We start from the raw sequence: 26,560 nt of genomic DNA, 5'->3' as shown, positions 1-26,560 counted from the left end.
ATACAAATTTATACAACATATACTGCCTCCAGTATCTGAATACCAGTTACTGGAGAAAACACTGTTGTACTACAAGACTCCTTCTGGAAGTGTTATGCCAAGGTATGATCACCTAAAGTGTCACTCCTTCCTTCTCCTCTACACCTCCACTAAACTAATCAGGATGTTTCCATGGCCTGAGGTTGCCATCAGAAAAGCTCAAAATGTATGTTAATCTTTTCCTCCCACTCACCAGGGCAATGGTACAAATATGCATTTTTACAAGCCATTTCTCAGCAATTTAGGACAAACTCTTCATGGCTTGCGTTATTTTAAAACTTTTAACACCCAGTAGCTACTAGGAAGAGAAGATGTTTAGCCTTTGTTTTTGTTATAATTATATGAAGCTCAGATTTGGCCACAAAAGCTGCTACTTGTTAGCTTGGAATCAGAGAGCTTCCGTCCAAGGGGAGGACTCTAAGGATCCTCACTAAGGTCACAGACCTCCCCCCCCCTTGCAGTTGCCAGGAATTACTGTCTCTCTTCAAAGCGTAGATTGAATCTGCCCCTTCCTTATACATACTTTCCTCCCCCCCCTTGCCGTGTTACTTTTGCTATACCAGGATGGCTCCAGGGAAACACAACCAAACTCTCCTCTACATCCCTTACCCAAATATTCAATGCCAGTACTTTTAAGCTGGCAACAGATTACTCCTCTCAAAATGCCTTTTCCTCTTCTCTCTGTCCAAATTTCATTCCCCTTTTTTCTCTCACTTCCCATTCCCTTCCCCAAAGCTTGGTACAAGCCCCCTCAAGCCTCTCCAATGGATCCCCCACAAGCTATTTTTCTATTCTTCTTTCTCTATTTCCGTTAAGAAAGCCCAATATAGCTCACTTTGTTGGCTGCTTAAAGCATGTCACCCCAGCATCTCTCTCATTTATTCAAATCACTAAATTGTGTCTTTCTTTTCCCAAACATACACACACATATCTGTCGTTTCTTTGTAGTATGCTAGGCCTTTAAGGCTGATGTTTTAGAACCATTTCTCTCAGTCACTGTGGGCAGACAGCCACTACCTGACTAGTTTTAACTCTTTGTCAATTAATATCTGTTCACATATGCTAATCCCCTGTTGATACAACAACATCTACTTTTGATGTATCTTTGTTGTCCTTGTCAACCTTTGGGCTACCAAATTCTGGAATGCTTTCAGGTCTTTGTCAAAAATATCTGCAAAGGGGAGTCAGGGCTGCATATGAGACCTGCTGGATTGCTTGCAAACTGCAGACTTCCTGACACAGTATAAGGCAGCTTCCTATGTTTCTATTGACCTGTTGGACTCCCAGCTCCCATCAACCCCAGACAGCATGGCCAGTGGTCAGGTATGACAGGGGTTGTAGTCCAGCAATATTTGGAGAGCTACAGGTTCCCCACCCCTAATGTACCTAAAGGTTCCTTGATCATCCTAAGAAAGAAATATTATTATTTCACTACATTTTGTGTAGGAGCACTCTGGCATCATTCTTAAATCAAGTATCTAGCAGTTCTTGGAATACCACATCAAAATTTGCTGGGGGTTCTATAGAGGACAGCCCAAGTATTTCCCTCCCCTACCTCCTTTTCCACTTGCCCTTGTCTCCTGTCATCCTGGCTGTGTGCAAACGCTGTCACTCACTTGCTCTCCATCATTCTCTCCCCACTCCTCAGTCCTTCAGTGCCTTCTCCCACAACAACAGATGTCCCAGGAGCCAGTCAGCATGAAAGAGGAGGTATGTGTTAGCTACTGAGAAGACTCACCTCCTTTCTCTCTGATTGGTTCCAATCAGCAGGAAAGGACAAGGAAGCAAGTTAGAAGACTCTTTTCAGTGGCTAACACACTCCCCTTTAGTGTGGATTGGCTTATAGGACTCTGGAGACATAGGGACCCTGCTGGATGCCCCCAAAAGTAAGGGGTCTAAGCCTCCCAAGACCCTGGATGACTACATTCGTGGTGGGATTTATTCCTGGTTATTTAAGCAGAAGCAGGAGCCCTCCAAGGGGAACTTCAGTGCCCCACTTGTGCGGCCTGCAACAGGCTTCATCAAAAGAGCAACTGAAATGCAGGGAAGCTCTGTTTGAGAATGAGTGTGCCAATTCTCTGGAAGCAAAGAGAGATGCTCAGTATGAGCCACAACAGGCTCAGCAGACAGTGGCTGACATTTCCTATGAATGATGAAGGCCAGTGGTGTGGAAGAAACTAACTTTAAAGGGCCTAAGTGGATGGTTAACCTGAAGGGGATATTTGCATTGTGTGCCCACTCCTAACTCACCCACTCCTTGAATCTTCGTCACCACCCTTCCTTACCCTGACTGTTTTGCCAGGTCAAGGGAAAAGGGATCTCACTATAGTTTTCCTTTATCTGCCTCCCCTTGCTTTTCATAAGTGCTTGTCCTGACAATCCTTTCAAGTATAAGACTCTCCTTTGAAGTATCTGCATTTCTGCACCTATGAATAGACGGCAACAGTTCTTGTATTTTCCTCCTTGGGAGTGGGGCCTCTTAATTCTCCTAGGGTCCTAGCCAGTGAGTAAGGACCTTTCAGCATATTCCATTAGCAGATTGTTAGAAGCCTGGTTATCTAAGGGATAGCGAAGCTTAATAAAGGCACAGTATATCATTTGGCCTGCACTGCAGGAAGTTGATCCAAATTGAGCCATGCATCTAATGGCAGAAGCTGAATTTCTCACTCAGAGCAAGAAAAAGTAGTATATTCTACATTGATCCAGAAACAGAGGGTGCTTCCCGACTGTCACTAGTTCTGAGTGGGATTCAATCACGTACCGGCAAATTCAGATTGTGAAATTATAGTTTATTGGGAGATCTTGGACAATGAACCCGCTTCCCCAAAATCAGACCTTTTGCAATATGAAAAGTGCCAGGAGGATGCACTGGAAAGTGTGAGCTACTTCCTGCAAACAAATCAGATTGAGTGCTCTTGAAATAGCCAATGTCATCTAATCGCCCTGCGAACAAATCAGGATGAATGCTCAATAAACAGGTCATCTGGAAGCACCAGTATGCCTCTTTTGGTCCATGTTTTCCAGAGAAACAGGGAGCCTGCTATTGGAACTGCTGTTGTCATTGATATATGCCAACTTTGCTTGTCCCCCTTTCAGATTGGCAGGAATCAAGACTTGGCCACAATCCCTACATTTCCCAGTCACTGATAGAGTGTCCCACCACAATTCACCATGTTTAACATTCCATCTTAGGGAACGGCCACTCTCCTAAATTGTTCAACATGGTGCAGCCAGAATAGTGCTGGTTGAGAAAGATGAGCTGTCCTGATACTTAAACAATGCTGGGGGACACTAGGTCTGTGTTTTGACCACCCCTGCTGTAAATGATGATAGCCATTTGTTTCAGGTCCTATTCATTTTGGGACATTTGAACTTTTCCATCTCTTTAGGATAAACAAAATACCATATTTTACTAACACCTAGAGGTCGAGTTCTCAGAACAGGGGAGATAATAGGTTGCCATATTCGTCCCTCCAAATCCTCTCTCTGATGGATGGCAGAAGATGGGTCTTAATTGTGTCAGAAACCTTGGCAAAACCACTCTGGAAGGGCTACTGCAGCCTTTCCCAACCAGTGTGCCTCCAGATGTTGTTGGACCACAATTCCCATCTTTCCTGACCATTGGCAATGCTGGCTGAGGCTGATGGGAGTTGTGGTCCAACAGCATCTGGAGGCACACTGGTTGGGAAAGGCTGGGGTACTGGCTCCCCCGCTTCTGGTGGGAAAGTGCCAAGGCTGGTTGCTGTCCATGTGGTTCATCCATTCACTACTCCAGGAAACATGTTGTTACCTTCCACTGCACCCAGATAGACGCAAGCCATGCATCACTGTTATGTCCCACTTGCCCAGCATGGCCTATTTGTCCCCCAGCAGCTATACCTGAAGTCACTGATGTCCCCAGAACATTGTGCAGTTCCCATGCACCAGACACAAGTGTCGTAGCAGTAATGACTACCCATCCAATATGAGTACTCCCTCACACTCACTGCTCAGTACCATGTCCAAAGCTGTCCTAAGAGATGCATCGGCCATCAACATGTTTGTGCCCTTTTCCCCAAAGGCTGAGATATTAGCATAATCAGAAATTATCAGAAATAGTGTGTTTTGCATTTTATTGTCTGGAAAGTCAAAAAGAGGCAAAAATTAAGGAGTAATTTAGTCTAAGAAGAGGTAACATATAACAACAACTGTATTTGTAGTCAACTGGCTATTAATACAAAAATAAAATACAGGAAGAGATAAGTATAGTCCTGTTTGGTTGAGCAGAGGTGGAGCCAGACATCTACCCAGCTAAGCTTAGATGGCTGTGGCTTAAGTGCAGTTTGGGCTGTGGTTACTGTCCATTGGGAGTAATGCATTTCTATCAGAATCAGGTCCAATATCTCACTGAAGTCTCCCCCTGACATGTAGTCATGTGAGAATTGAGTAAGGTCCTTGAAGCATGCATAAAACATGTTGGAAAAATTCATATTAGAGGCATTTGAGCAGGGATGGGAAAGCTGTGGCCCTCCAGATGTTGTTGGACTACAGCTACCATCATCCTTAGCCACTGGCCATGCTGAATAATAATAATAATAATAATAATAATAATAATAATAATAATAATAATAATAATAATAATAATAAAATTTTATTTTTGAGTCGCCTATCTGGCCGAATAAACGGCCACTCTAGGCGATGTACAATATCATGATAAAATACAATTTAACCAAAAATATAATAATTAAAATTAAACAGCATTAAACAACTGAATGCTGAATGGAACTGATGGAAGGTGGAGTCCTACAATATCTGGAGGGCCAGAGCTTCCCCATCCCTGCGCTAGACATTGACCAGGGCTAACGTTTGTGTGCCTCTTTGGTATGTCCCTTATGAAAATGAGTGCTATAATTCAATGGGCCGCTAAGTGGCAGCATAGATTTATGTACATTCAGCTAAGAAGTTATAAAAGGCTGGAAAGGGCTTAGAATATAGAGTGGCTGTCTGTATGTTACCTCCTGTCCCCAAGTGTTGGGCACTGTAGGGTCATTCATAGTACCCAGTCCTGCAGGAGAGCAGAACAGTTGATGGTTATGTCATGCTGTCTCCAGATGGGTGGAGGGAGATCCCACTAAGCTCTTTTGTGTAACATGCTAAAAGATGCAACTTGAAAGTAAGCAATGATGTTTCAATGTTACTCCTCTACAGGGTGATTATTATAGAGATCAGGTTCCAGTAGGAAACCCTTAGCAGCTGCTGTGGTTTCTGAATGTCCAGATTTAGCCTTAGTGGCAGGATCAGAACAAAATATGTATAGGTGGGGTGGGAGTGGTTCTGTATTCTCAGTGTCAATCTCCTTGTGCATTTACTTTTTGAATAGCTTTTCCCACTGTGTGAATCCTGGATCCCCTTGAGCCACCCTGTTCCGCTTTGCCTGGGTTCTTGCCATCCCTTTCCTATGCATAGTTCCCTTCCAGAAGCACTAAGTGCATTTCCAAACAGTTGCTATTTTGAGTGGTATTCAAGCACATACCAGCAAATTTAGATTCTGTAATTATAGGTGATTGGGACATTTTGTACAATAAACCTGCTTCCCCTAAAAGGGTGGACTTTTTGCAGTAAGGGAAGCAATGGGGAAATGCCCTAGAAAGTGTGGGATAATACTTGCTTTGATGCAACCATCTCACAGATCAGGATGAATGCTTATTAAATAGCCAAAGCAATCTAATCTCCCTGCAAACAAATCAGGATGAATGCTCAATAAATTGGCCATCTGGAAGCACCCTAAACCTCTTTTGAAAGACAGCTATAAGGGCCTGCGCTGCTTCCACATCTTTAATACATAGGTTTGTGGGCACATCAGAAACTTTAGCGTCAACTTGCACATTGTGGCCCCATGGAACAGGCACCTATGGTGAAAGCAAGCAGACCTGTTTTTCCCCAATGCTTCCTTTTCCTGTGTGCATCCGTTCCCAGGAGAGAACAGGAGTGCACATCCAAAGTGAGCAGGATTTAACCCCTGCTTGTCAGCTGTTGACTGCAGGTTAAATCCTGTTGCTTTTGTGGCACATGCCTACTCCCTTCCACAACAGCACAATAGTACCCAACCCTCCCGCACATCAGCTGACATCACAAGTGATGCCAATGGATTGATAAGGTTTGGGGAAAAGGGCTGGCAAAACAAAAGGTGAGAGGTTCCCCACCTTTGCCTTCCATACACATTTGAACAGTACCATCCAGGCTGCTTTTATTATTAGCAGCATCTATTTTCTGTATTACAAAGCCTGCCTATGGTGTAACACTATTGATAGATATCTTCAGTGTGATGTGTGGATTTACCATAACCTTCTGGTCTGGAGGGCTTTAAAGGCTGCTGGCCCACACTTGGAATCTGCAGACAGTGGGTCCAATTTGCCGTGTGTTCATTCCTTAGAACAGTTTTTGCAGGGTGCCTGTTTTGTGTTGCAGAAAGGGTGGGATGTTCTGAAAACAGAATGCCACAAATGGCAAGATTTCAGCCACTTTAAAGCTTTTGTACACATTTCTACAACTGTATAATAATAAGGTGGTCAAGCTCTGAAATAGCTGAATGGACTGTACCATTTCAGATTGAAGGAGGGCATTACTATTTCAGAATGGTTCCCTATGTTAAAAACCCTAAGCAAATAGAAAACCAACACAACATACAAAGGGTTAGAAGGAAACCTTTCACCCTGCTGTGCTAGATGTCTCATTGCATGGAGTTTATTAGATAGGGGAGCATTCAGAATTGGCACTTCCTACCTGTGGCCTGAAATGGTACAGTCCCTCCCACTGGTTCAGCATATTACCACCTCATTCTGTTGTATGTCTAGACCAGGCCTTATACTAACCATGTTCAAAAGTCTTGATCTTGTCATTTCCCCAAAAATCTGTTTGTCCCTGAACTAACCGGCATGGGTGTTGAAAACAGCCACTGGCGTTATGATCCCAATGAACCTCCGTCAAGGTTGCTTCCCCTACCCCAAATCTGAAGGTCCTTAATCAGCTGTCCACTGGCTATTTTGAAAAACCCTTGAACCCTTGAATACTGTATACTTGTAGTATCAATGAAATCTGAAGGCCTGCTACCTTGCAGCACAAACCATGAAAGGTGTGTGCGCAAGAGTCTGCCAAGGCAATGGAGAAACTTAGTATCTTTTTCCAGTCACAGAAGAAAAAATGCTAGGAGAAAAGGGAGGAGGAGAGTTCTGTTATTGCAGAATCTAAAAATAAGGCCAAATAAAAAGCTCAAGGAAGATCAGCAAAGCACACAACCTGGCAGCAATTGACAGGCAGAGGTCGACTGCAACAAAGCCAATACACTTACCACATTATTGCTTTGACTGAAACCCAGCTGGGTCAATCACACACAAGCCCACTGTTTAAAATTCAGAGAGAATTGTCCCTGTCCTCTGTTTGGCAAGTGGTGGCAGAGAAGCACTTCTCCAATCAACCAACATTTTTTCACCAGCCCTGAACCTCTCTAGAGTAGACATGGGGAACATTTGGCCCGCCAGATTTTGTTGAACTACAACTCCCATAATCACTGGCCATGGACGATGCTTTCTGGGACTCATGGGAGTTGCAGTTCAGCAACATCTGGAGGGTCACAAGTTTCCCACCATTGGATCTGAGGCAGAAGCTTACAAGTTAAAATATTTGGGATTTATCTCCCAAACTAGATGTTATTACTGGAGCTTGTTTTCAGAGGTGATGTCTGGTCAAGTTATTAACATGGCAATGAAATATATATGTTTAAAATATCCCTGCTTTAAACACTGTAGATTTTATGGATTTCTCTAAAACTGCTGACTCAGAAGAATTGGGAGCGTTATAATCATCTTTGTACTTTAATCTTTGGGGAAGTAAACAGGCCCTTTGCTGTTACAAAAAAAGAGATAGAGACAGGGTGAGGAAAGTCCATATGAAAGGCAAATAGATGCTTGCCACTGGTATTGATGGGACCACAGTCACTACATACTTGGAGCTGTCCAACATCGGAGGCAATGTGGTACTTTGCAGTTTTCACACAGCTCCAGATGTAGCTTGGAGCTCCAGATGAGAGTTTTACCCACTGTTGCCACCATTGTTTTGCTCAAAGTGAAATTTGTATTCTGTGTGTCCACTGTTGAATAGCTGAGTAAGTAGATCAGAGATTGCCAAGGTGGTGTCCCCCAGATGTTTTTCAACTACAATCATCCCTGACCATTGGCCATGCTAGCTAGGGCTGATGGGAGTTGTAGTCCACAACATCTGGAGGCATCTTGATGGTTACCTCTCAAACAGACTGTGACAAATCCTGCACCCCAGATAGCCTGCTAGGTCATCTGTCCCTAAATCCAGACCCAGTTCTTGATTTGACCTGATAATATTCTCAAAAATATGTCTATTAAGATCACCTAGCTACAATATACAGTGAGCACAGAGAGGAGGCGCGTGACCAGGGTCTATTAACATCCAGCAACTGATAGTGAACAAGGTGTGACAGATGAAGATTGTACTCACTGGGTCTGGTATTTTGCTTTCCTATAATCCAGCAATACAGGCTACGTTGACTGCAGCCTTGGACCTTGCTTTGTTGATGTGTACTCAGTTTTATCTGACATGTTGTGACCCTTATCCTTTATGATCAGAGAAACACAACAAAAATCCTAGAGTGCCCCGTTCTCAGTACCAAAGCTTACTTGAAGGCCCTAAGAAAAGCTATTTGCAAAACATTCCTGCAGCTGTATTCTGTTGCCATCTGCCCTCATTATTTTTTGTGCAGTTATTTCTCACCCCTACACAAACCCTACACACCCCTCTGGCCATTTCTTGCTTATCTGTAGTAAGTTACTAATAGCTGTTGATTTCTTTATAATTAGTAGATAGTAAGGGGGGTTGCAATATGCACATTTGTTCAGATTGGATTCCTAAATTACATGACAAACCCAAAATATGTAAACGTAAATTTAAGATTTCTTCTGTTTTGCTCTGTTTGTTGAATTTTAATCAGATGACTAGCAAGTGGCCATGGTTTGCCCCAAATGGACTCGTGGGCCAAATTCAGAGGGCTGACAGACTTAATCAGGACCGCATGCCAGAGATACCAAACCCTGCAGTACACTTGTAATGAGCCAGTGACACACTGACCTCCATCAGCTAACACAGAATATTTGCACAGACACTTCATTGAATATAATTTAATACTTATAAAATATCTCATTGGTATAGTACCAAAAGCTGTCTTTATATAACAGAAGTCACATTACTGTGAAAAGGACCCAATGTTCCCACTGATATATATATATATATTTAAAAGTTTAGTATAACAATCTGTGCAAGTTATACTAAGTGCTTTTGTACTTAGCCCATCAGGATTGGTTCAACTCGTCTCTTCCTATGTAGCCTTACTTGGCTTTCCCACAGCTGCCTTTGAACATTCCATCTGGCATAAAGGGCAATGGTGTACCAGGTGAATCTATAGGTGCTTCTGCACAATGGTTTGTGGACTCGGGTGCTGCTCATGCGTGCAAATTTTGCCATTATCCTCATCAAAGTGCCACCCCATATTATTTTTCCATTTAATCTGAATTTACAATTTCTGCAGAAAATCCAGTGTTTTTTTTTAAGTAAATCTGGATTACGGGTGGGGGGATATGGGATGGCATTTTGATGACGACAATGTCGTGTGAATACTGCAAAAAACCTGCATGCATGAGCACTACCGAGTCCACTGTAAACTGCCATGTGGAAACTTACGCCTTGTTGGTTAAGGATCACCTGTCCCCATGCCAGTCTGCTTGTTCAATGAGGTCATAATAAAAGGCATTCCTCTCCTTGCCAACAGAGGCACAGTAGGTGATAACCAGGGAGAAAGCCTTCATTGTGGTGGTGGTGGAATGCTCTTCCAGAGAGGATCACCTGGATCCACAGAGTTATTTTTTCTGCACCAGGCAAAGATTGTTTTATTTCCCTGGCCTTTCTTTAAAAAAGAGTGTTTATCTTACCTTTACCAGCTGTTTTAATTTTGCTGAGTTATATTTTATTTTATTTGTATTGGATTTGTATTGGATTGATTGTGTGTAAATTGTCCTGGCAGGTTTTTTTGAAGGGCAAGATGAATAAATAAAAAGTTGGCGGGGGGGGGAATCCATGGACAACTTCACAAATCTGCACTATCAATTTGTGTAACAATACAATATTTTGCATTTCCCACTAGGATTAAAAGGGGTGGTGCAATTAAAGGGCAGTCTGCAACAAGGTGGACAATTACGCTACCATCCAAGGGTGGGAGGAACCACATCCAAGCCTGGGAATAATTTCTCATCAAAGGCAGCCCACAGCAAGATAGGTTTTATATATAATCAGTTTTGTGTGTACGTTAAAATTATCGAGTGTTAGTATTAGGCAGCTTCCTATGTTCCTGAGTCAGACCATCGGTCCATCTAACTCAGTATTGTCTACACTGATTGGCAGCAGCTCTCCAGGGTTTCAGGCAGGAGTCTCTCCCAGCCCGACCTGGAGATACGAGACTGAACCTGGGACCTTCTGCGTGCAAGGCAGATGCTCCACCACTGATTTACGGCCCTTCCCCTGTTTCCTGAGAACTGGAAATAATAATAATAAAATTTTATTTTTGAGTCGCCTATCTGGCCGAATTAACGGCCACTCTTAAAAAAGTAGCTTTAAAAACAAAACACAACAAAATTCTCTCTCACCTTTCTTTTACACCAGAGGTAGCAGAAAACCTGTGGCTCTTCAGCACCAGTCCGCATGGCCAGTCGTCAGGGATGATGAGAATTCTAGTCCAGCAATATCTGGAGGGCCACACATTGCCCACCCTTGTTTTACATCTTTATGGGACAGGTGAATGCAGTTCCTCTTACAATGCAACCCTACGTATGTCTTATTTGGTTTGAGTGAAATAGAAACAGTTTAGTAGTTCTATTTCTTAGCAGAGTATATATTTCACAAAAGTGGAATGAGAATTAACCAGCCCTCATACAGACTAGCTGAATAAAAGAACAACAGAGACAGTCTTCTTTGGTAAAAAGTATTAAGAATGTTTACTCGCAACCTTTCATATGTTCAGGAAAACATAGGCTCTAGCTTGGAGAGAAAAGATAAAAGTAGGTTGTAGATTTAGTCCATGATTGGGATCATCTGGAGAGAAGCCTGTGGATGCTTCTCTCTCCTGTGGCTTAATGGAGAATTAATGGATGCTTCTCTCTCCTGTGGCTTAATGGAGAATTATGCTAATAAGATAAGAGTACCTCTTAACAAAGAAGAGGAAGAAGTGAAATAACCCCACCAGTAGGAAGTTGCATCACAGTAAAGGAGCATAGAGGTGTCCCCAAGTTCTGGCTAGAAGGAACATCTCCCTATTAAAAGGCATGCAAGCTTGCTTATCCCAACATGCCTACTACTCAGAAGTCCCACTGAGGGCCCCTCCAGGGTCATATATTTTGTGGGTGTGTTCTGCAACATGTCACTGATGCAACTATAATGCATTAGTAGTGGACTTATACTGGGCTGTCCACACAGTATTAGTTGAGCTGGGGTGCTTCCACAATGTTACTGCATTCTTGCGGTCTGGAGGGGCATTCTTGCATTACAGCACAGCTTAAGCAAAAATCAACCCTGAAATATTTGTGGTATAATACTATACAGGATTTCAACAGGAAGCTACAAGACATGCCCGGATTAGAAACAAAGCAGCAGTATGCCCGCCCCAAAATGTTTGCAGGCACAAACAGTATTGAAAGTGGATCCCCTACCACCATACCATCATGAGCTCCAATCCTCATGAAAGCACAATAAAAAGGCCGGCTTAGTCCCAAGTAAGTGTGTATAGCAGTTGCAGCCCGGATTGGGACTCACGAAGTCACTGCTTGCTCGCAGCTCCAAGATTTCGATCCAGAGTGTTCCAGTTTGGGGGTACTAGGGGTCTTTGACCTGGCTGCTGCTGCTAAACTTGCCAGTGGTGCAGAGAAACGGATTGGCAACCTGGAAGCAATCCCGGAGCCAAGTCGGGCAAAGGTAGCCAGCGGAGACCCGCGCTCCAAAGGCCGCTCTGCAGGATTAAACGCTGCAGAAAGGAGATGCTGTCAGCACCTTTCAATGCAACCTCTCGGCTCTACCCTCACCGCGCTGTGGAGGCTCGCGCGGGAACCTCCCCGCCTCATTTCGCCCCGCCCCCTCTCTGAAGTCACCAGCGGCTCCTCGCAAAGCACTGGCTAAGGGGGAGGAGGAGGCAGGGCTGAGGAACATGGGGAGGCTAGAGCTTGGCTTAAGCCACAGAAAGATAGGCGGAGAAGGACGAGCGAGCGAGCGAGCGAGCGAGAGCAGGCGAGCGCGCGGGCCGGGAAGGAGCCGGCCGCTACTCGCTCAAGCACCTGCCGAGCTGAGGAGCGCCGGGATACCCTGGACAGCGCCCCGCCGCGCTTTTTCCTCTGCCACTCCTCGCCCTGAGCAGCAGCACCAGCAAGCCGAGCGCGCCCGGTGGCCCTCCCGCTAAGCGACCCCCTTCCGTGGCGGCAGCATGGTGAGTGAAGGGACCAGCCTGTTTCTGGCTCGCCTGACGATGACATCCGCGTTTCTTCGGACTCGAGGCGCGAAATCCCTTCGAGGAGGAGGAGAGCTGTCTCTCGCTCTCCAGCCAAAGCTGCTTTCCTCCGTTGTGAGGGAAGGGGACTGAGAAAGGAGGGGAAAGTGATGAGTCTCCGCCGGCAGAGACGGCAGCCTTTCCCCAGCCCCTCTCCTCACTGGCGCCTACCCACATTAGTGCCTTTTTCACCCAACCATTTGCCATAACCTTTGCTTGGTTGCACACGCATGCACACACGATCTCTCACGCAGGCCATTCATGCCTTTTCATGTCCGCTTACAATGCGAAGGATGCACTGCCGCCTCTCCCCGTCTTTCTCTCTCTCTCTTGCACACACTGGTGCACACACTCCACTCATTCTCTTTAACACACAAGCTTCTCTCTTTCTCAAACACATACAGTCCTCTTTTTCCAACACTCCACCTCATTTCTTTGTTTTCTCCCTCACACACAAACTACACACTATTCTACACATACACATTCTCTGTCTTCCTCCCATATGGAAATGCCACATGCTGTTTCTCACACCTGCACAAGACATGCTGCCTCACACTCATGTACCCCATTTTTCTGTCTTTATTCTTTATTCTTTTTCTCACCTCAGCACAAACCCACATTTTGCTTTGCATCTTTTTTTTTCACACACAAATGCCACTTGTTCTTTCTTTTTCATACTCACATATGCAAGACAACACACTTCACACAATATATGCACCATGTCTCCTACATATACACACTCTTCTCATTAACACACCCACGCAGTCCTACATGGTTCACATGTGCAAACACCATAAATTTCTCTCACACATGCACACAGATCACTGTCTGTCTATGGGCAACAAATGTTCCAATTCTCACACACCCATGTTACTCTAACATCTCTTCCCCACCCTGCTGCTGGCCCCCAACCATAGCTTGCTCACACATAGAAAAACACATTCTTATCCATATATAGGTGTTTGTTTCTCAACACACACAACACAGATTTACAATATTACATTATTGCATTCACATCCCGCCTTTCCTCCAAGGAGCTGAAAGTGGTGTACATATTTCTCCACTTCTCCTTTTTATCCTCACAACAACCTTGTGAGGTAGGTTAGGCTGAGAGGCAATGACTGCCCCACGGTCACCCAGTGAGCTTTATGGCCAAGTGGGGATTTGAACCTTGGCCTCCCAGGTCCTAGCCACACTGGCTCTCAATTGTTCCTTTCTCACTGTCAGACCCCTTAACAGGGGCACATTCAGGACCTCATGGAAGCCTTCCTTTACATACTGAGTTCACCAACAAGAGACACTGAGACCCCTCCTTCCCTCTTTTCTGCCCTACAGCATTTTGAAAAGCAAACAAATCCCACAAGGAATCAGAGTCTAGTTCCATTTTACGCTACATGCAAAAGACCCTCCTGCACTCACACACACACTTGCTTCCTTTGCAGTACAATCCTATACAAGTCTGCTTGGAAGTAAGTGCCATTAAGTTCAATGTTCTTACTCCCAGGTAAGTGGGTTTATGGGATTCCAACCTTGCATAGGTTCTCTCCTTGTGTGCGTGCATGCACACAATAATTCAAGGCATCACTATAGTAAGAGTAAAAAGAAAGAAAATCATTTTTGACATAATACTATTACAGACAGATGGTTTTTACCACTCCATTGTCACAAACTAGCCCTAAAACCAGCTTAGAGAGGGCTTGAAGAATTCTAGGAGGAATCATTGATTGGCAATAGTACTTCCAAATTACTCTTTCCCCACCTGCCTTAGTAGTAGTCAAATTAAAGAAGAAAGACCAGCTTAAGAGGACATAAAAAACAATGATAGCCATGTTTAATTATTTATTATTACATTGATATCCCACCTGTCCCCCAAGGAGTACAAGGTGGCATACAAACATGATTCTTCCCCTCCTGATTTTATCCTCCCAACAACTCAGTGAGCTAGGTTAGACTGAGAGACTGTGACTGGCCCAAGGTCACCCAGTGAGCATCATCACAAAGCGGGGATGTGAAGCCTGGTCTCCCAGCTCTCAGTCCAACACTCCAACCACTACATCTCACTGGCTCTTACGTTGATTCATAAGAAAAAGAAACTCCAAACTTCACAGTTACGCAGTATTCTTATTGGGACCAACCAAAATGTCACAAAAGCTTGGCACACTTTTGTAACATTTTCATTGGTTCCAATAAAAGTATTGCCTGACTGTGGATTTTGCATTTTAAAAGGAGCGCTCTGCTCCTTCCTCACCTCTGGTCACTTTCATCCTGCTCAAAGGGTCAGCCCAATTTCCAGTTCATTCAGAACTGAGTAATATGAAGGGCACCCTTCTTAAACACCATCACAGAAAAACTTCTAAAACTGCAGATCCAGGCTATTTTAAAAATCCTAGGAAGTTCAGATTTAGCTGCTAACTTTGGAAACAAATTCCTATGAATCTAATATTTATTGTTGTTATGTGCCTTCAAGTCGATTACGACTTGAGGTGACCCTATGAATCAGTGACCTCCAAGAGCATCTGTCATGAACCACCCTGTTCAGATCTTGTAAGTTCACCACTATTCAGTTGGATTTTTTGTGATGAGTTTTGCATTAGATCTTACTTTTACTTAAGTGTTCAAATTGTGTATGAAATGTAGGGTAGCTGTTGTAGGCTGCCTAGGCAAAATGAAAAATTCATGTTAGGATATCAGCTCAAGGAATGTTTTCAGTATGTAAATCAAAATGAGTCAGTAAGAACAAATTTAACATTGTGACCTTTGGGTGAAAATTTGGATCTTACTGTGTGGAAAGCCCTTAGTTACTAATTGGAATGTTAATTATCAGACCAAAGTAGCATTGTAGCTAGATGACCCTTACACAGCTTTTCACCTTTGACAATAATACAGCTGAAATGGATTTTAGTTTTTTTCTTAGCTATCTAAAAGAGTACAACCTGTACAAAATGAGAGAGAAATAATGAGTACTCAGAGATCTGCAATACCTGTTCCTGACAATGAGCTAAAAGCTACATTAATGAATGTTGCAACAGATATACTGTCACATCACAGAAAACCCACAATAAGAATAGACAAAGAAGGTAGTAGTGGATGAAAAATTCAAGTTGCACATAGAATTATTCCTAATATATTTTGTTCCTTAACTAGAATGACATTCAACAAGAGAGAATCAAGCTTTGGAAGCCCCTTAAAGGTTATTATATTCATTTCTGACCATACTGATTCCACTTTGGCAAGAAACAACCCCAGTTCTGCATCATTATTAGCTTTAAGCAGATGTTTTTGAGGGTTCAAATCATTTTTAATGAAGGCAGGTTTCACAAGTGTGGGTTACTGCATTAATGAAACTGCAACCTTATTCATCTTTTTCCCCTGCTTATAGTCTATGAATAAAAAACCCTGTCAAGCATGTATCTTTGGATATAAGAGCAAAGTAGCAAATTTACACATTTCAGCGAACCACAAAAGGGAACTGCATTCAAAGATTGTAAGTCTTATGTTAGTGCTCTTAGCTGGATCTCAGTAAATTTACAGATAAAAAATTGAGGTTCAAGATGGTTCAGTAGCTAAACCAATTATCAATAATGTGTTCATGTATATGTTTGTAGTTACAACAAGTGAGCCTGTATCCCAGAGGATCCCAAAGAGTACACTAATGATAAGATGAGGTTAATGATGTATGATATCATTAACAACTTGGTGTGCATAAACTGTGAATCAGGTTACATAGCTGCAATTGAGTTTTTCTTCTTAAGCCAAACATGAAAACTTGGGCTTGCAGCCGTTACTCTGCATTCTCTGTACACCCAAATAGTCTTTAGGAATTAGTATAGCCCATACTTATGATTTATCCTGGAAATATTTTATAGAACCACAGAGCTATATGAAACTTCAAAGGTCATCTAGTCCAATGCCCTGCCAAGGCAGGAAATTCATTATGTCCAAAAAATATCCATAAATGGCAGCATGGTTTCATTCTTTGCAAGTTTTGATTCTAGTCAGTAACCCATTTGAGAAAATCAGTGCAGGAAGTGAGATGGACCCACTTTTCACACTGAGACATCTCATGACAAAAGATATTCTTAGTAATCATAATTCTGAGATGGAAAACAGCTTTCCATGTTGCAGAATTCCATAAACCTAGAATCATATATAAATACTAATTATATGGGTCATCTTACACACTGATCCTATAATTTTGAAGCAAGTGCCATTGACTGAAATGTCATCGTTATGTTCAAGTAGTAATTTTAGGGTCAAGGTTCCAGTAATTGTACTTTATTTAGGAAACTGTTAGTTTGAAAGTTGTAAGCAGTTTCTGTAGCAAACGTGTCTCATGGATTACATTTTAATTACACAGTGGAATTGATTAGCAATGCTTTCACACATTTTGATATTAGCATGCAAGACATTTGTGTGTATTAGAGTATGATGTGTGGTCCCACCCAATCATGAGAATCATTTTGAAGAAATGGGTTTTTGCTGTGTTTGCACAATATCCCTCCCTGTATAACTACAGTTTTCAGCTGCAGACATATGCTTATTCTGAGCCATGAGCCTGATTTCTCCCCCCACCCCTCACGCCGGATCTCCAGTTAAAACTTAAAGCATCTCTGGTAGACAGGCACAGAAACATATCGGAGAGGCACTGCCAGTGAGAACAGACATTACTGGGATAGATTGACCAGTAGACCCAACTGAACTTTCCCTTCCTCTGGAGAGCAGATGTTTTTGGTGCCAGGGGGCTGCAGGGGGAGAAAAGGAAGGGAAGTTCCATTTCTGCAAGCAGAAATGTGTTGCACAGGTGCACTGACACCATTGGATGTTACCCCATATGCTTATAGATTGCAGGAACTACTACTGTTTTCTGCAGCAATTGTAAACTGTGATGCTACACTAGATGTACCATGAGCATTCTTTTCCTATCTGTGGCAAAAGTGACTGAGGATAATTTGCACTACCAGTTTTCCCTACTACATAGTGATTATTCACAATTACATAGGCCTGGGGGACAAATGCAGCCCTTCACATCTCTCTGTCTGGCCCTTAGGACTCTCCCCAGGCCACACCCCTCCCCAGGCCACACATCCCCACTGGCCCTGCTTCATGCCTTTCCGGAGAGCTTCTGCATGCATGGAATGTTTCCTTGAACTGTGATCATGCCTCTTGGGTGCCTGGATGGAGGTATTGGCTGCGAGTGTAGCAGAAACCTCTGACTTTTTCTGTGGCTACAATGTAGCCTACTGTCATTAAGGTAGAAGCTGCATCTGTTGCTCTGCCCACTTTTGCATCTGGCCCTGCTCACCACTTGCATGTGGCCCACGGAATGTTGCCCAGGAGGGAATATCACCCTCATGCAGAAAAATGTCCTTCACCCTTGACATTGGAACATAGGGAGCTGCCTTATACTGACTCAGATCACGGTCCATTTAACTCACTATTGTCAACATTGACTGGCATTGAGTAGGAGATTTGGGTTCAAGTTCTACTTCCCCAAAAGACTCACCTTGTTGCCTTGAGATAGAATTTGTTGGCTTCACCTTTCCCGTCACCAAAGTGGGAATAATAGCATTCCACTTGACAGGGATAGTTGTTGCAACTTATTAGCATGATGAAGCCTGTAAAGCCTTTTGCACATTAATAGTGAAATATCAGTGATTAAATTTATAAAATAAAAAGCAACTTCAGATTCTCTCTCTGTTCCTATTCCTTCCCTCTAAACCCCCCCCCATTCTACACTGGGCTAGTTTTCAAAATCCTTCCAAAGAGCAGCATGCTGGCAGCAAATGAATTACTGGCACAAACCTTAAAAAGGGGGTGGGAAAAATACTGTTTCAAGGAATTGGTATTCCCTTCATCCGGATACAAGTTCCAAATAATGGCATCATACCACATTTACTTTCCAGTTGCTTGTTGTGTAATAGTTTTCTTAGTTAGTTGTGTAGCAAGCCAAATAAATTATAGTGCTTGATTAAATGCCTTATGGCAATGTCTTTAATAAGCATTTGCTGATTCAAAAGGATGTTTCATTTGGCTATTTTTGTTGAGCCTGAGGTAGTATTTGAGAAGTTAAAAAAGACAGCCAGGTAGAATTTTGACAGCATTTACTCCACCATAATCCCATTGATGTTACTAGATCTCCAGATTCAGATACAACAACAATTGTAACCTTGGGCAGTAGTTCACAATCCATGAAATAAAGTCAATGGGATATCTCTGAATATATGTGCAAAGCTTTAGACCTCTAGTGCTTATTCACATTTAAACTTTTAACATTCACTCTTGTAACAAATTATTCCAGAGTGATTCCATTAAAGTTGACAAAGCTCATCAGAGACATGAGTCATTGTCTTCATGGATGCACATCTTAATATACTGCACATAAATGGAAGACCACAGCATAGGGTCAGAAGTTTAAACTCACAGATTCTTATCAAGACAAGGACAATAACACAGTTTGCTGCATCAGAAGCCTTCAATATTAATAATCATGAAGTTTGGTGTGAATGGAAGGAAAAATTTGCTTGCTTTTACCTGGCCTCAAAGAAATAGTGTAAGTATGTTCACTCCTTTATGCTATGGAGAAAGAAGCCAGCAATGAGTGAAATCCAACTAAGCTGTACTCAGCGTAGATCAACTGAAATAAGTTGGTTGATTGATTTTAGTGGGTGTACTCTTGAGTATCACTAGTGTTGGATTTCACCCAATGTTTATAAATCCTTTATCTTTGCTAATTCCGGGTGAGAGGTAGATAACAAAAATAAAGTTGTTGTTAAAGAGGGCAACACAACTATGAGACTGTTCTGGCCAAATTAGATACCCATTTCACCCTGAAGAGGTATATGGTTTATGAGAGGCCATGCTTTTAGCAAAGAACACAGAAGATTGGAGAAATCATTGAGTCGTTTGTTAGGGCATTGTCTGAATGGGCTGTGAAATTGCTTTTAAATAATAGAGGAGCATTGTAGAGACAAGCAGATGGTTCTAATTCTAGACCAGCTTTCCCCAACCTGGTGCCTTCCATGTGTTCTCACTGCAGTTCCCATCATCCCTGTCCATCGGCCATACTGGGTGGGGCAGATGGGCACTGTCAGTGGTGGGTGGTGCCCATTGGAATTGGTAGGGCAGAAGGCAGGGAGGCCAACAGTAGGTGGAGCCAAAGCCAATGACAGGCAAAGCCAATTAGTTTTAGTGATATCCCCATTCTCCTCCCTGCTGATTTCTGCAAGGGCCACATGAAGACTGAGGAGGAGGAAGTTGACAGCCAGTGGACTGTTTGTAAGCAAGAAGGTGAGGGCTGACTGGGCAGACTGAGGTTGGTCAGGTACTGCCCCATTCACCCTAACAAACCAGCCTCCACTATACTGGACTTGTGGTGTAGCTTTGCAAACTAACCAAGAGCTGTAGCCAAGGCTTGTCTTTATGGTTTATGGCTCATGGTATGTCTGGGTTTGGTTTAGCATTATGTGAGAACTAGACCAATATGTGAGCATTCCAATCTCGTCTTAGTTATGAGACTGTCTGTCTTGGACAGGGCAGTATGCCTTAGCAGCCTAACTGACAGCAATTCTTCCTGATACATTGGAAGTTCGTTCCAAGGCTCATCCAAGTTTCTAGGAAACATGCCTGGTGAGCAGTGTGGAAGGCTGCTGTTGGAACTGGGGACTTGAAAGCATGTTTGTGCATAGAGCTTAATTGATGGCCTTCTGTTTTGGGGCTATTGGTCTATTTGAAACCTGACATTTTTGCCAAATGTTTACATTTGCAAGCAAAGAAAGGATTACATTTGTATATAGAGCAAGCCCTGTAAGATGGCAATACTGCATGTTACGGCAGAGCTGCAGTTAGGGAGATGTGTGACAGAAAATCCTTTATGATCCTCCATAGCAGGAACAGGAAAAGGAGTCCCTTGTATATTAATCCCAATCGTGGGGACTCAGTGTTACATTGCAGGCAACTGGGACAGCAACCAAGAAACCTCCTTCATAAACAAAGAGCCCCCTTTGTCTCAAGACTAGACTGGGAACTGTTGTAAAATTTAAGACATTCTCTCCCACCCCCTGCCCCTCTTTCTATTTAAAAAGGGCCATTGTGAAACTAGCACAGATATCCTGTGCACAAGCTGTGCACCCAGTGTCTGAAATGTGATAAAATGAAGGACGAAAAAAGTTCCTTATTGGGATAGAATGTTTCTATCTCCCCCCCATCTCGTTCCCATTCTCCTAAGAGATCTGTGTCAGATAGTAATAGCATCTCATTCTGTTTCAGATAGATTTATCCAGCTATCTCATTCTTATGCCTTCATTTAACAGGAAGCTATAAAAAACAATACCTTCATCTCTTGAAATAAAAAATGCATGCAGCACATTATGACATGTTTGTTCAATACTTTTCCCATAAAATTTGCATTGTTTAACTCATAAAAATGCACGTATTTATGTAGCATTTTGTAGTGCTCAAATACACCTATGCATTCTTTCAGTAAATTTATGAAGTAGATCAATATTCCTATCATCTCCATATTGAGGATAGGAGACTGTAGTGTCACAATGGAGCTTGCCTAAAGCCACCATCACTTAGAGAGCATGTAGCTGAGAAAAGATTTTCAACTAGACACTTCCTGGATCATAGCTCACACTTGAAAGCCCTAGAATACACTATATTCCTATTCAGACATTAATTTGGGGGCAAATGAATGTGTGGAGTGGAAGATTTGGGGCTGGCCAGCTTTCCTGTGCTCGAAAATACTCATGAGTTTTCAGTTTTACTCTGTGTAATAATCTGCTCTGTACTGGCTTCTGAAGCAGCGTTAGCTAATTGACCACAACACAATCTATTTCTTTTCAAAAGAATATTTAATAGAATGTTTAAAGCTCACAGTGGATCTGGGTGTACTTATTATAGAAGCGAACACATTCAGCAACATTTGCTGTCTGGAGATGGAGCTAAGGGAGGCCAGAAGGAACTTGGTACACTGGCACTTTGTGGCCATGGTGTACTTTATTTTATTTTATTTATTAAATTTATTAGTCGCCCATCTGACTGGCTGTCCAGCCACTCTGGGCGACGTACAAAATAAAAACATACAAATACATTAAAACATTAAAAATCTCAACAACAATAATAAAACTTAACCCACCCCAAAAGCCTGCCTGAAGAGCCAGGTCTTCAAGGCCTGGCGGAAGCTCATCATAGAGGGGGCATGGCGGAGATCATTTGGGAGGGAATTCCACAATTGAAAAGCCCTCTCCCTAGTTCTCACCAGTCTAGCTGTTTTAACTGGTGGGATAGAGAGAAGGCCTTTTGAGGCTGATCTTGTTGAGCGGCATCCCTGATGATGTTGGAGGCGCTCCTTCAGATAGACTGGGCCAAAACCGTATAGGGTTTTAAAGGTCAGAACCAACACCTTGAATTGGGCCCGGAAAACAACCTGTAACCAGTGCAACTCCTTCAGCACTGGAGTGATGTGATCTTGCCGGCGGCTGCCTTTAATCAGGCAAGCCGCCGCATTCTGTACCAGTTGCAGCTACTTCTACTTCTTTGTGCATACATTAGACTAAAGTGAAGATGTATGTGCCTCCCACAGAGAGGGAGAGAGATTTAACTTCTAGAGTCTCAGAGGGTGGCGCTGTAACGTGAAGAATGGCAATTCTGACAACTCACACTAACAAAAAGCTTAGGCATCCCAAAATCTCTCACACAAAAAAATTAGGGACAAAATAGAAGCATTGATTTATCAGGAACAAGCACCAAAAGGGGGGGGAACTAACATTTGTAAATAAGATCAATAGTAGCATAAGTTTGAAGGTGAATCACTGGCTGTTGTGAATGTAAACCCGTATGTCAGTACTGAAATAAACAGAATTGTACTGGAGATTGAATCCTATCCATATGTATTAAGATATACGGTAGTATGCTGCATATAATCAGGAGTGGTGCTATCCTTTAGGAAAGTCAGCAGTGACTTGGGGTGGAAAAACTTGGGTATAGGCAGCAAAATTTCCACTGTCCTTTGTTCAATAGCATAACAAGGGTTGGGTCAACTGCCCCAGATGATGAGTTGTTCCAGGGCTTCCGACACACTCTTTTTTTCTGATAAGCTCTAAGGATCCAAAACCTCTGTGAAAACATACGGAGTGAATAGTACTTGTCAAGTGGTGAGAGGCCAGGGAAGGGCAGGAGCCCTAATGGAAAATGGTTTGTCATATCTGATGTGATGAGTCATATACTGAAATCTAACTAACCTCACAGTCTTGTTGTAGACCAAGGGTGAGGAATCTTTTTCAGCCCGAGGGCCACAATCCCTTCTGGACAACCTTCCGACGGCCACATGCCAGTGGTGGGCAGGACCGGAGGCAAACGCAGGAAAAGCAACAAATGTAATTTTTTACCTTTGTGCAGTAGGCTAATTTCTACACACAGTCACACACCCCTCTATCCTCCATCCAGGTGGGATCACATTCCAGCCTGGCAAAAACACTCAGGGTGCAAAGCAAGGCCAATGAGGTGTGGACTGGGGAGAGGTCCAAGGACCAGATAGAGAGACAGACCTGAAGGGCCACATTCAGCCCCCGAACCTGAGGCCCCCATTCCTGTTGTAGACCTTGTCCCCCTTTCTATCTTCTCTATCATTGGTTAAAATTCCTTCTTGATGTGCGTTTTAGATTATCTCTTTGGGGGGGACACTGTTGCTTCTGTTCATGTAGCATTTGTACACAAAGCATTTCTCACCCACTTTTGGTATCTTTGACTAAACTGCACTGAGAGGTTATATGGCTATTCTGGGTGACATATTTAAAAGTATGTTCTATTTTGTTGTTATTGTGTTTTAAATGGTTTTACACCCCTCCCCTAGGATTGCATATGATGAGGAGTAGGATATAAATTGTATAAATAAAATAAATGAAGAAATAATAAACATGATTATTAGGCTGCAATCCTTTACACACTTACATGAGAGTAAGCCCTACTGAACTCTATGGGGCTTACTTCCATAGCTTTGCGCTGTTAAAGAGCAGATTTTTCTGCGTTCCAAATCCAGTTAATCTGATTTGTGATATTTACAGCTCCTAAAGGGATAACTACCCTGAATCACATTGACTGAATTATTTCTCATATTTTTTTCTGTGCTCTTTTTTAGTTTTCATAAAAAGGAAATATTTTAAAGCATCACTTCTGTCATTAGCCAGTTCTATGTTGTCATTAAGCCCAGCTACTTAGAAATACTCAGTTATTCTTGTATGGTTATTTATACTCCCATAGGAAGTGCAGGAATTGATATCAATTTAGATATGCATGTTATGGAAATATGCAGAGTAACTCAGCCATCTGAGCTGCATGTGCCAGTGTGTGTGTATTTACCTAAGAAGCAGGCTTTTACCCTGTATTTAGATCACTGAGACTTAAGAGTAAAATAAGAAAAAGCTACTTTATTTATAGAAATACTGTGCAGAGTAGATAGGAAAGGGATATTTGTTCTAACTAACTAAGTTGGAGGCGCAATGCCCAGACTTGGGTATTGCCCTCATGGCTCAGGAGAGAGAACAAAGACAGAGATGTCTCCTCTCTCCTCAGACAGTCGAAGAAGAAGACAAAGGAAGGAGGGGCAGATAAGCTTCCCTGAGCATATCAGTCTACAACTGAAGGAAGTTAGGAAGAGAAGAGCACAGGTAAAGGTAGGCAAGCCTAGCCAGCTGGAGGACCCTAACTCTATCTTCATTCTGGAATAGAAACGAACCCAAACAGGAGATGCTCTTGCCCCACTTCCAACAATGCATACATAATCTGCTGTTAGAATTGAATGTACAGAGCTGAACTTGATCAGTTAAAGCTAGCAAATTGTTCTCCATGTGTAAAGATTGCTAGGTCTATGGAATCAACTCACACAACCATCTAATCACAAGACGGTCACAAGAAAGCCTCTATGTGGTAGCCCCATATTGTGTGACCAAGTGTGGGATTTAGATTCCAGCACACATTGGGAAACTTCCCCCCATTCCCGATTCTTCCCCAGACATGCTGAATGTTGAATGTTGTGTGTGGTAATGTCGAGCCTCCGCTCTCTCTCGACGAGCAGGGAGGGGGAAGGCATGAATTGTAGGCGCCTCCACAGCCAGAAGGCGCGGAAGGTCCAGCTGTTGTTGTGTCTTTTCCAGCCTTGGGGGAAGGGAGTGTGTTAGATGTTCCGTCAATTGGTGTCGGGTTTGGTGGTGTCGGTTCCTGGGCATCAAGAAGACCTGTCATTCTATGTGGCTTCCTTGCCCTGCTTCCCAGTGGTGCTGGGTATGCCTTGGTTGGTACGACACCCCCCCCACACCATATTCTGGGATGAAGCTGTGGTGGTGTTTACCTCCAAGTATTGCCACCAACATTGCCAGCCAGTGGGGGAGCCGGAGGTTTTGGCAGGAGTGCCTGGACTTGGGGAAATAACCTTGCCTGACAAGTACTGTGCCTAACGGGATGTTTTTGACAAAAAGGAAGCAGATCAACTCCCTCCTCACCGGCCCTATGATTGTTCAATTGAATTGATGCCAGGGGCACGCATACCCACTGGGCGAATCTACTCTCTCTCCGAGCCGGAGCTAGCCGCACTAAGAGAGTTTCTGGACACCAATTTGAAGAAAGGCTTCATTTGTCCTTCGCAGTCCCCAGCCGGGGTGCCCCTGCTGTTTGGCAAGAAAAAGGGGGGGAGCTCTGCCCATGTAATGATTACCGGGCCCTCAACCAGATAACAATCCCCAACAGCTACCCCTTGCCGCTCATCAGGGAGATGCTGGAGTGACTGCGATCCGCGAAAATTTACACAAAATTAGACTTGAGGGGCGCTTACAATTTGGTGCGAATAAAAGAAGGCGATGAATGGAAGACCGCTTTTAAGACCTGTTGCGGTCAGTTTGAGTACTTAGTAATGCCATTTGGATTGTCGGGCGGGCCCGAAGTGTTCCAAAATTTCATGAATGACATCTTCAGGGACTTTGTGGACCGTTTTATGATTGTGTATCTGGACGATATCTTGGTTTACTCGGACACCCCCGAAGAACACGACGCACATGTGCGCGCGGTGCTACAGAAGTTGAGAGAGCACCGCCTGTACGCTAAGCTGGAAAAATGTGGGTTTGACCTGACCACTCTTGACTTTTTGGGGTACCATGTCCCCCCAGTGGGGGTAGAAATGGATCCGGAGAAGGTTCGTTGCGTGCTCACGTGGCATCCCCACAAGACAAAGAAAGATTTGCAGCGCTTTCTGGGGTTTGCAAATTACTACCATCGGTTTATAGCCAATTACTCCAAGCAGACTGCACCGCTTACGGACTGCCTCAAGGGCTCAGGACCTTTCCGTTGGACGGAAGCCACTCAGGAGGCGTTTGAGAGTTTGAAACGGAGATTTGCAACAGAGCCAATTTTACAACACGCAGACCCCACACTTCCATTTGTGGTAGAGACTGACGCATTGGACATGGCAATCGGAGGAGTTATTTTGCAACCAGTGCAGAAGGGAGGGGGAATGAAGCCTTGTGCATATTTCTCAAGAAAGCTGACAGACTCAGAACAAAACTACACGGTGTGGGAGAAAGAGCTATTAGCCATCCGGGATGCTTTTGAAGCTTGGAGGCATCACTTAGAAGGGGCGCAGCATGAAATCGAGGTGTGCACGGACCATCGTAATCTAGAGAGCCTACACATCGCTCGTAAGTTCATTCAGCGACAAGTGCACTGGTCCCAGTTTTTTGCATGGTTTAATTTCAAGATCCATTACATCTCCCAAGCAAAAAATAAGAGGGCGGACGCCTTGTCCAGGAAGCCTGAATTTTTGGAGAACTCCACCCCACGACCCTTACAGTTTGTGATTCCTCCTGAGAAGGGGGTAGTCGGTGCGTGTCAAGACTCTTGGGAGAATGAGGTGAGGGAGGCGCAAAAGCAGGACCCTTTCGCCCAGGC

General features: G+C 43.5%; 2 protein-coding genes across 2 annotated transcripts in view; one reads left to right on the top strand and one right to left on the bottom strand.

Annotated features, from left to right (window-relative positions):
• SMIM13 (small integral membrane protein 13) overlaps positions 1-26,560 on the bottom strand; it is a 62,674-nt gene that overhangs the window by 20,339 nt on the left and 15,775 nt on the right. The gene's annotated exons all lie outside the window — the stretch shown is intronic.
• The window catches only part of ELOVL2 (ELOVL fatty acid elongase 2), a 62,008-nt gene continuing 47,664 nt past the window's right edge, over positions 12,217-26,560 (top strand). The window contains exon 1 of the mRNA XM_061591933.1: positions 12,217-12,565. Within this exon, the coding sequence (XP_061447917.1) occupies positions 12,563-12,565 (3 nt within the window). The 5' untranslated portion in view covers positions 12,217-12,562. The remainder of the gene's footprint in view (positions 12,566-26,560) is intronic.

The sequence above is a fragment of the Rhineura floridana genome, chromosome 1, assembly GCF_030035675.1.
Source record: "Rhineura floridana isolate rRhiFlo1 chromosome 1, rRhiFlo1.hap2, whole genome shotgun sequence".
In the NCBI taxonomy this organism is placed as follows: domain Eukaryota; kingdom Metazoa; phylum Chordata; class Lepidosauria; order Squamata; family Rhineuridae; genus Rhineura; species Rhineura floridana.
Note: the sequence above shows the minus strand (reverse complement) of the source record. Positions and strands in the feature narration are given on the sequence as shown.